The 10,367-nt window shown below is 52.1% G+C and overlaps 2 protein-coding genes across 3 annotated transcripts in view; one reads left to right on the top strand and one right to left on the bottom strand.

Annotated features, from left to right (window-relative positions):
* The window catches only part of LOC106811384 (centrosomal protein POC5-like), a 27,067-nt gene extending 22,610 nt beyond the window's left edge, over positions 1–4,457 (top strand). The window contains exons 6-11 of one of the 2 annotated variants that reach the window (XM_014814972.1): positions 116–262; positions 819–998; positions 1,246–1,396; positions 1,845–2,547; positions 2,926–3,024; positions 3,245–4,457. In XM_014814972.1, the coding sequence (XP_014670458.1) occupies positions 116–262; positions 819–998; positions 1,246–1,396; positions 1,845–2,164 (798 nt within the window). In that variant the 3' untranslated portion in view covers positions 2,165–2,547; positions 2,926–3,024; positions 3,245–4,457. The remainder of the gene's footprint in view (positions 1–115; positions 263–818; positions 999–1,245; positions 1,397–1,844; positions 2,548–2,925; positions 3,025–3,244) is intronic. The other variant, XM_014814971.1, reaches the window with a different exon arrangement.
* A 772-nt stretch (positions 4,458–5,229) lies between these two features.
* The window catches only part of LOC106811378 (PC-esterase domain-containing protein 1A-like), a gene marked incomplete at its 3' end in the record, with an annotated part of 29,905 nt that continues 24,767 nt past the window's right edge, over positions 5,230–10,367 (bottom strand). Inside the window, exon 8 of the mRNA XM_014814964.1 lies at positions 5,230–6,040. Coding sequence (XP_014670450.1) covers positions 5,230–6,040 — 811 coding nt within the window. The remainder of the gene's footprint in view (positions 6,041–10,367) is intronic.

The raw sequence follows: 10,367 nt of genomic DNA, 5'->3' as shown, positions 1-10,367 counted from the left end.
ATTAGCAATTAGAATTATATACTGATATGATAAATTATATACGGATTTGTGCGAAATTTGCAGGTTTGTCCAAAACATTGCCAATCTGGAGAAGGAGTTACAGTCGACCAGGCAGGTGGTGGACACTTACCAGGCCTCCGTCGAACGTAAGGACCAGATAGTAGCCAATCTCACAGATGCTCTGCAGAAGCAGCAGGATAAACTGGAGCAGTCTAAAGTGTTCTACGCCGGTCGGGCGGAGCAGGAGGAAGCTAAGAGAAGGGTAATGCTCGCGTAATAGTCATCAGTTTGCTTTGCTCGCGTTCTTGTTTTTAATTCCGTTGGGTTTAATCTCGATGTGAGAGGTGTGCAGGGACTGCAGCATTCCTTTGTTACTATATGGAAGTGTTGTCACCTAGTCTGGAGTTTGGTGTTTGGCACAGCTCTCCCCAGGAATCTCAGAAGGAAGCTGTTTACGACAGATAGATTGGGGAGGGACGGGGAAGCGGGTTGTACTGATTGGAGTTAATTACTCATGTCATAAGTGGCCACCAATACGCGGGTAAATGCGATCTGTTCGGAGACGTATACATCAAGCTGCGAAAACACAGCATGACTGTGTTGGGGTTATCAAAAGGTAAAACCATCTGGAAATTAAGGGCATGTCATCTAGGTGATTAAGGACTAATCACGGGACATTTAGTAAATCGGCTTCAGCTTTGAATGCACGTCAGACCCGACACGCGACGCTCCTCCACAACCTTAGATAGAGACCCGGGGAGAACCTCGCACTAGGTGTGACCGGCGGCGCCCCCTGTGCGGGATTCCTGTTTCTGCAGGCGCGTCTGAGTCGCGTGGCGGACTTCATGTATCGACGACGGCTGCAGCTGAAGGCGTGGACGGCGTGGCGAGCGACGGTGCAGCGACGCTGGCGGGACCGTGTAGAACGCGTGAGTCAGCGCAGAGCACAGGAGATGTCAGCCAACATGCAGTGTGAAAACGAGCTCAGACTGTCTAAGGTACGGGGGCGGGGGAGGGGGCGGGGCCGTGTAGAGCGCGTGAGTCAGCGCAGAGCGCAGGAGATGTCAGCCAACATGCAGTGTGAAAACGAGCTCAGACTGGGGGCGGGATTATTTTTTTTAATCTTTTTTATTTTTTTATTGTTTGTTTATTTGTTGTGTGTTGTGTATGCTTGTGCATGTGTGCTTAATGTGTGCTTAATGTGTGCTTAATGTGTGCTTAATGTGTGCGCTGGTGTGTTTGCAGGCGCAGCAGGAGCTGGCTGATGCGAGGCGGGAGATCAGCAGACTGCTGACGAGTAGACAAGACTGGGAAGACTCGATGAAGACCGCGTTCATGCGAGGCGTGTCCGCCCTCAACATGGACACACTGGGAGCATTCCAACCTACGTCCGAGAGTAAGTATCAAGCTCACTAATAAAATATAATTAAAAAATTAAAAGATTAAAATAAAAATTTTTTTTTAATAATTTATACTCACTAGAAGACTTACAGATTCTATTATGCCGGAATGACTTCATTTTAATGCCGTGCATTGCAGTGACAATGATTATAGTTACCTATGACGATAACAATTAGTGACAGTCCATGAATAATTATGACTGTATTTGTTATGGGTTATCAATGATGTGAATATGCGTGCGTGGATGTTTTTATTTTACTGTCTCCACACGTAAGTGAGAACATGTAGACAGGTTTATGTTTGGGCATTACTGGCATAAATGAAGATATAAGATATGACAGGAATACGACCATCGAATTGCCTAGTTTCACTTTGCCACAATAATGACGACTCGATCGTTGTCCGGCCGTTGTTGACGCTGCGTTTCCGATGCGACCCAACAGGTGGCGCACCGGGCAGACCCAGGCAGGACGGCGAGGGATCGATGAGTGGTCATCAGCGTGCGTCCGGCAGCAGGCAGTGGGAGCCCGCGTGTAACGGCGTCCCCGGCCACCATCCCGCCCCGGCCTACAGCGACGCCGCTACGACGACACGCGGCGACAACCGCTCGCCTCCATCCCTCGCTCGCTACTGGGACGACGACCGCGGCGCGAACCGCGGCGGCGCCACGCGTGGCAGGACGAACAAGCGAACGCTCGCGCGACGCCCGGCCCGTGGGCGACTGCGGAGGGCGAGCGAGCGCCGCAGGTGTACATACACGTGATGCCGACGACGGCGGCGGCGGCGGCGGCGGTGCCTGCAGGCGAGGGTTACGCGGACGCTCCCCCGGGGAGGACGGCTGGTGGTGGCGGCAGCGGTCCCGCGGCAGCGAGGGAGGCGTTACAGGGACTGTGCACGGCGCACCGCATGCAGGGCCAGACGGGAGCGAACTCCCACGACACCGCGCCCGTGTCCGTGACCGGCGGTTACCCTGGCAACGCCGCCGCCGCTCACGGGAAGCCGGCCTACGCGAACGTGTCCGCGGAGAGTTACGAGCGGCAGGAGCAGCGCCCCCTGGTGCACGGGAGGGGCGCAGACGCGCTTGATGGGTCGCGTGTTCCGGGCGTCGTGTCGCTGACACAGTACAGGCCCGCGCAGCAACACAGGGTAACGCGCTTCTTTTAATGCTTTTAGCTTTATGTGTCAGTATAGTTTTATTAATTACAATTCCTTATTATCGTGCAGTTGTTTTGCTTGCACAACAACACTGGGTGTGTGTGTGCGCAAGTCTGCATGCTAGACTGCCGCTCATCACTGATTTGAGCTGATTAGCTTCATAATATCAAGAGCTCATACTAGAGAGCTCTCTATTATGAGCTCTTGATATTATATGTCAGTATAGTTTTATTAATTGCAATTCCTTATTGTAGTGCATTCTTATTTTTATATTAGGTCAATTCATTAAAAGAGAAATGAGCATTAATTTATTGTATTGCTTTATCCTATCGCTGCTCCCATATTCATAATGAAATGTTTCTTGCACAGAATTATGGACGGAATGGTAAAGGCAGCCAGCAAAGAGCCAGGTCCATGGACCCACCCATGCCTACGGTTACTGTGGAGCGGCATGTGCCAATAGTAAAGGTATGCCAAGCCCTAAATCTCAGATCTAGTGGTATTTTTACAAAATGTTCAGTAGGATTCTTATCTTTCATTAGATAATTACTTGGGAGATGGTTTGTGTTTTGGTTTTAGAGTATGCGGCGTCTAAAATTCGCGAGTTAGCGCTGAAATTCGGGCATTTAACTGGATGTGGAAGCATTTAGCGACGAGGTAATACGTTTGTTCGTTATCATCGTTCCAGGAGACCATCGGACCTGCGATGGCTAGCAAGTATGTGCGTACATCGCAAAGCTTGAAGGACCAGCACTCGATGGCCAGAAAGGTGTCAGGCAGGCCCACGAGATAACGTGAACGTTAACGATGTCATCGATCGTCACGGCATTAGCATCAACATCGTTAGTAGCTAATGTCTGCAATGATCAGACTAGAGCAAGTTATAAACGTATGAAGGAAAACGTGCCGTTAAAGTCACATTGGGCCAAGTTCCATTAAGCTGTGGGCAGGTGACCTGGCTGGTACCTTTACAATGGTAAATGCACAGGTAAATATGCGGAAATATCGAATAACGTGTAACTGGTGTGGAAGCATTTTGTGCTAGCGAGTTTCTCAGGCAAGTCCTTTTCACCTGAATGAGCAAATAACGTAACATTGCGCTGGGATGAAATGCTTTCAGCATAATGCTGTGTGTGTGTGTGTGTGTGTGTGTGTGTATGCAGAAGCCTAAATGAATTACCTTGCATCTATTTAATGACTATTGAATAAGTGTGACAATTTGTATATAACAATTAGAACTACGTATGTACATTTTGACTAGAAAACAATATTATATAAGAACTGTACGCTAGTCACCATGACCTCATATATTATAAACTACATCGTTGATGGTGTGTCAAGTTGTCAACTCTGTAACTACTTCCCTGTCCTTGTGTATGTGTGCATGTTGTTACGACTTACAAGTAAAACTGTAAGAGAAGAGTGATGACTGATTAATGGGGTCCAAAAATAAATTCAACTGTCGCTCAAGTTTGATATTTTATTGTATAGAAAATGTTAAACGTCGTTATTTGACAAAATATTCGTCATTAGACAAGATATCGGTTACTACTGATATAATATAACAAATATAACATTTCCAGAACAAGGCAATTTGTATGCACTATATCCAGCCATCTAAACGAAAGTACAACAAGTACACTGAGTATTTATTAAATGTATACATTTTGTAATCAAATAGTTGGTTAATATGGTCGTAACACGTACATTGGTAAAATAGATGTGGTTGAATTAAGGCTGGACTGAAACAAAACTACCTGCACATTTTTGTATTAAACTGTTAACCTTTTTTATTTAACTTTTACTCACTTTATCAGAATATTTGTTGTATTCATACGGTTTACTGGGTACACAATTGGCAATAAAAAAGGGATACATAACATCCGTCATACAATATATTAGTGCACGTTTTCAAGATTATCATGTTAGAATAATACACTAACATAACTACAAAAAATAAATGCAGTTAATCTACACAGTAGAAAGCCTACCATCCCTGCACACTGGAAGTCGACCCACACAGGTCCAGCTAGCATAGATCTATTTCATAGTGACGTTCACTAAACTAAACTTGTAAACTGGTAAAGACACTGCCATCTTGAGAAATTGATGTTTACACTGAAAAGCTTTAAACGTCCATCTACATATGCAGTGGTATAGTTTATCAAAAAAATATATTCCATCACAACAAAAATGTATAAACATTTATAGCAAATCAAAAACATCTTGCAGTATCCAACGAACGTGCAGTTTGCTATGAAAAACGGAAACGAAATCTCTTGTGGAAATCTCCTGACTTTACCTCGATATTTATAACAATGACTAGCAGGCTCTCTAGTTGTGTAACTAGAAGTTATACGGTCGATAGCGGTTATTTCCTCGATCCGTGTATCGTCTGTCTACCAGACCTCCATGCCGACTCCCCTCGGCACCCCCGGAGCCGTCGTCGGTCTTCTTGTTCTGGTCATAGTTTACTGGAGCGCAGTAGCTGGGTGGGAACGACCACATGTTCACGCAGTTCTGAAGTCGCTGCGGTGCACATCCTCCCCACTGCTGCTGCTGCCGCCACTGTTGCTGCTGCTGCCACCACCACCGCTGCTGCTGCTGCTGCTGCTGCCACTCCTGGTGCTCCTTCTGCCATTGCTGCTGCTGCATCACCATCTTCTCCTGCTCCTGCTGCTGCTGCTGCTCCTTCCGCTGTTGCTTCTTCAACTTCTTCTTCTCCTGCTGCTTCTGCAGCTCCTTCCGCTGTTGCTTCGTCATCTTCTTCATCTTCTGCTGCTGCTGCTGCTGCTGCTGCTGCTGCTGCTGCTGCTGCTGCTGCTCTTTCAGCTCTTGCTTCATCATCTTCTTCGTCTTCTGCTGCTGCTGCTTGCAACTCGACTGCGAATCGCTAGCACCCCTACTGCGGGCTGCCTCGCTAGTTCCCGTCCGATTCACCATGGCAACTGATCGGTCGCGTTGCGTTTCCTTCCCCTCGGCCTCGATGGCGACAGGCCCCTGCTCCGGTTTGTCCGTAACGGTGACGGAACGCGGCGGATCGCATTTGAAGGTGAAGGGTTTGTCCTTGACGGTGACGGAACGCGCCGGTTCGTCCTTGAAGGTGGAGGGTTTGTCCTTGACGGTGACGGAACGCGGCGGATCGAATTTGAAGGTGAAGGGTTTGTCCTTGACGGTGACAGAACGCGCCGGTTCGTCCTTGAAGGTGGAGGGTTTGTCGTTGACGGTGACGGAACGCGCCGGTTCGTCCGCAACGATGACAGGACGCGTGGATTGTTGTGTAACGGCGACAGGACGCGCCGCCGGTTCGTCTTCGACCGTCAGATCTATGAGGGAGACGGAGCGCGCGGCGGGATGCCGCGTCGCCGGCTGGTTGATGCGCATGGCGGCAGCGGCGGCGATGACGTCGATGGAGATGGGGCGTATCGGGATTCTCGTGCTCCACGCCATCGATATGTGACGAAGCATCAGGTTGGTCATGTGCCTGCAACGCGCGCGGTGCGTAGTGCTGCATGGGTTTAGTCATGTGCAGGTTGTCTGCTAGCAGGTTAACTGTCTTTACTCGCTCACTAGATTAACTGTCTTTAACTCGTCACTCACTAAGTTACTCCTAACTACCGTGCCTCGCTGCCCCGATGCCCGTGCGCTGCCTCGTGACCTGTGTGTGATGTAGCTAGCTCTGCTGCAGGTTAACTGTTTTTACTGCGCTCACATCACTACTTACTCTACTAGCGCGACCAGAGCAAGGTCTGCCGCGCCCCGCAACGAGCCGCCCGTATCCGATACCTGGGTGGTGTGATGTACTACTTCTGCTAAGGGCAGGTTAACTGTCTTACTGCGCTCACGAGTCACTACTTATCTTCCTACTCTCCCGCCCCCAGCGCGCGTGCGGCTCGCTCATAGCGCTGCTGTGTGGGATGTACTACTCTGGCTAGCAGGTTAACGTCTTACTCGCATCACTCACTATGTACTCTACTTACGCCTCCTCCGCCCCGCACCGGCCTACCAAGTTGCCCGCGGAGCGGGCGAAACGAGCCTAAGGGCGGCGCAGGCCCGGCCAGCGCGACCGCGCTGCGGGACTGGAGACACGCAGCCGGGGCGCGAGGAACGCTGGCCGTAGCAGGGGCCCCGGGGGCTGCGCGGTGCATCACTCGTCACGCTGTGTGTGATGTAACTACTCTGCTCAGCAGGTTATACTGTCTTTACTCGCTCACGTCACTAACTTTTACTGTCTACTACCTCCTCCACCGCCCCGCGCGCGGCGCTTCCACGCGAATCGTACCTGTGTGTGATGTACTACTCTGGCTAGGCGAGAGGTAACTGTGCCTTTATCGCTCACGTCACTACTTACTCTACTACGCTCCTCCGCCCGCCCGGCGACGCGCGCTGCACTCGTACCTGTGGTGTGACTGTACTCTTACTCTGCTAGCAGGCTTAACCTGTCTTACTCGCTCTACATCAGCGTACTTACTGCTACCCACCGCGTCCCCCCGCCCCGCGCCGATGCGCTCGCTTCGCTCATACCTGTGTGGTGATGTCTACTCTGGCTAGCAGGTTAAGCTGTGCTTTACTCGCGTCCACTGCACATACTTACTCTACCTACCTGCCTCCGCACGCCCCCGCCGTAGCGCGCTGCACTCGTACCTGGTGGTGTGAATGTACTACTCTGGCTAGCAGGTTTAACTGTCATTTTACTCGCTCGAACACTCTCAGCGTACTTACCTCTACTACTCTCCGCCCGCGCGCATCCAGCCTGCTTCGACGTCGTACCCTGTGTGTGATGTACTACTTGCTAGCCAGGTTAACTCGTCTTTACCTCGCTGCACTCATACTGTGACTCTACTATCCTCGGCTCACCGCCCAGCGGCGTGCGCCTCGGCTCGTGAACGCTGTGTGTGATGGTACTAGCTCTGCTAGCAGGTTATACTGTTTTACTTCGGCATCACTCACATACTGTTACTCTACCAACTCACCCCCGCCCCCGCGCCTTGCTTGCGCGCTCAGAGCTCGTACCTGTGTGTGATGTAGCTATACTTCTGCAGCAGGCTTAACTGTCTTGTACTCGCTCACGGTTACTACTTACTCTACTTACCTCTTCCTCCGCCCGCCGCACGGCGCGCCGTCTCACATCGTACTGGTGTGTGATGTGGCTACTAACTCTGCTAGGGCAGGTTAACTGTCTTTACTCGCTCACTTACTACTTAACTCTACTACCTCCTCCGCCCCCGCACTGCGGGCGCAGCTCACTCGTACGCATGTGTGTGATGTACTACTCTTGCTAGCAGGTTAACTGTCTTACTCGCTCACTATACTACTTTACTCTACTACCGTCCTCCGCCGCCCCACGGCGCGCCGCGTCACTCGTAGCTGGTGTGTGATGTACTACTCTGGGCTAGCAGGTTAACTGGTCTTGTAAGCTCGCGGTCACTCACTTACCTTACTCTATCCACCTCCCCGCGCCGCGCGCGCGTGCGCTTCACTCGTACGGCTGTGTGTGATGTACTACTCTGCTAGCAGGTTAACTGTCTTACTCGCTCACTCACTACTTCCTACTAACTACCGCGTCCTCCGCCCCTGGGGCGCGTGCGCGGTCCAGCTCATAGCCTGTCGTGTGAGTGTAGCTACTGCTGCTAGCAGGTTAACTGTCTTTACTCAACTACTTCACTACTTATCTCTAGCTAGGCTCCTCGCCCCCACCTGACGCTGCGCGCGTCTACTCGTACCTGTGTGTGATGTACTAGCTGCTGCTGGGCAGGTTAACTGTCCTTTACTCGGCTTTCACGGTCAAGCTAGCTTACTCCTAAGCTACCTCGCTCCGCTCCCCGCACGCGGCAAGCCGCTCGCTCGTTACGCTTGGTGTGTGATGTATATGCTGCTAGGCGCAGGTCTAAACTGTCTCTCTAGCTGCGCTGCAGCGTCACTTTACTTACTCTACTACCTCCTCCGCCCCCGGCGCGCGCGCGCTCACTCGTACCTGTGTGGTGATGTACTACTCTGCTAAGCAGTTACTGTCTTTAATCGGCTCACTCACTACTTACTCTACTACCACCTCCCCGCGCCAGCGAGCGTGCGCTCGCTCATACCTTGTGGTGTGTCACTACTCTGCTAGCCACGCCGTCTACATGCTCTCTTACTCGCTGCACTTACACTTACTCTACCACCTGCCGCCCCGCCCCCGCGCGGCGCGCTCACTGTCGTACCTGTGTGGTGATGTACTAGCTTCTGGCTAGCAGGTTAACTGTCTTACTCGGCTCACTTACACTTACTCTACCACCCCGCTCCCCGCCGCCGGCGCGCGCTGAGCGCGGTCGCTCGTACCTGTGTGTGATGCTACTAGCTCTGGCTAGCAGGTTACTGTCTTACTCGCTGCAGCCGTTCTACTTATCCTAGCTCTCCTCCACCTCCCCTGCGCGCAGCGCGTCGGCATCGTACCTGTGTGTGATGTACTAGCTCTGGCTAAGGGCAGGTTAACTGTGCTTTACTCGCTACTTCATACTTATTCTACCTAACCAGACTCCACCGCCCCGCGCGCGCGCATCACGTCAGGTTTCTGTCGTCGCTGCGCGTACCTGTGTTGTGATGCTAGCTACTCGCTGCTAGCAGGTTTAACTGTCCTTTAACTCGCTCACTTACTACTTACTCTACTACCGTCCTCCGGCCCCAGCGCGCCGTGCGGCGTCACTCGTACCGTGTGATTGTGATGTACTACTCCTGGCTAGCAGGTTAACTGTCTTTACCTCGGCTCACTACTACTTACTCTACACCTCCTGCCCGCCCCGCGCTGCGCTCGGCTCATACGCTTTTGTTGTGATGTAGCTACTCTGTAAGCAGGTTAAACTGTCTTTACTCGCGTGCCCGTCACTACTTATTTCCTACCTCCTCCGCCCCCGCGCGCGCGCAGTCGCTCATACTCTGTGGTGTGATGTAGTACTCTGCTAGGCAGGTTAACTGTCTTTAGCTCGCGTCACGTCACTACTTCATTCTAAGCTACGGCCCCTCCTCCGCCCCCGCGCGAGGCGCTTCGCTGCATGACTCTGTGTGTGTGTAGCTATCTTGCCGTAGCGACGGTTAACTGTCTTTACTCGCTACCTGCACTACTTACTCTACTACCGTCCTCGCGCCCCGCCACGCGCTATGCGCTGCGCCGTCATGACCTGTGTGTGGATGTAGCTACTTCTGCTAGCGAAGGCTTACTGTCTTTACTCGCGTCAACTCCACTACTTACTCTAGCTACCAGCTCGCCCGGCGCCCCGCCGCGCGTGCGCTGCGGCGTTCGTGACCGTGTGTGTGATGTGACTGACTCTGGCTAGCCAGGTTAAGCTGTTCTTTAACTCCGCTCACGAATGATCCACGTACTTACTCTATGACCCTCCCTCCGCCCCGCGCTGCGCCAGCGCAGCTCACGTCGTACCTGTGTGTGATGTACCTCACTCTGGCTAGCAGGTTAAGCTGTTTCTTTACCTCGCTCACTACTACTTACTCTACTACCTGCCTCCGGCCCCCGCGCGCGCGGTGCCGCTCACAGGACTGGTCGTACCTGTGTGTGCATGTACGCTACTCTGCTAGCCAGGGTTTAATGTCTTTATCAACTCAGCTGAGTCACTCACGCTACTTACTCTACTCACCTCCTCCCACCCCGCCTGTCACGCCACCAGGCAGTGCGCGCGGTGCGCGCTCGCTCGTACTGTGTGTGATCGTACTACTCTGCTAGCAGGTTAACTGTCTTTATCGCCTCACCTTCAGCTACTCGTCGTACTCTAGTCTAACCGTCCTCCGCCCGCCGCGCGGCGTGCGCTTGCCGCTCATACGCT

This window comes from Priapulus caudatus, unplaced genomic scaffold, assembly GCF_000485595.1.
Source record: "Priapulus caudatus unplaced genomic scaffold, Priapulus_caudatus-5.0.1 Scaffold533, whole genome shotgun sequence".
In the NCBI taxonomy this organism is placed as follows: domain Eukaryota; kingdom Metazoa; phylum Priapulida; class Priapulimorpha; order Priapulimorphida; family Priapulidae; genus Priapulus; species Priapulus caudatus.
The sequence above is the reverse complement of the archived record's forward strand: the minus strand, read 5'-3'. Positions and strand labels throughout refer to the sequence as shown.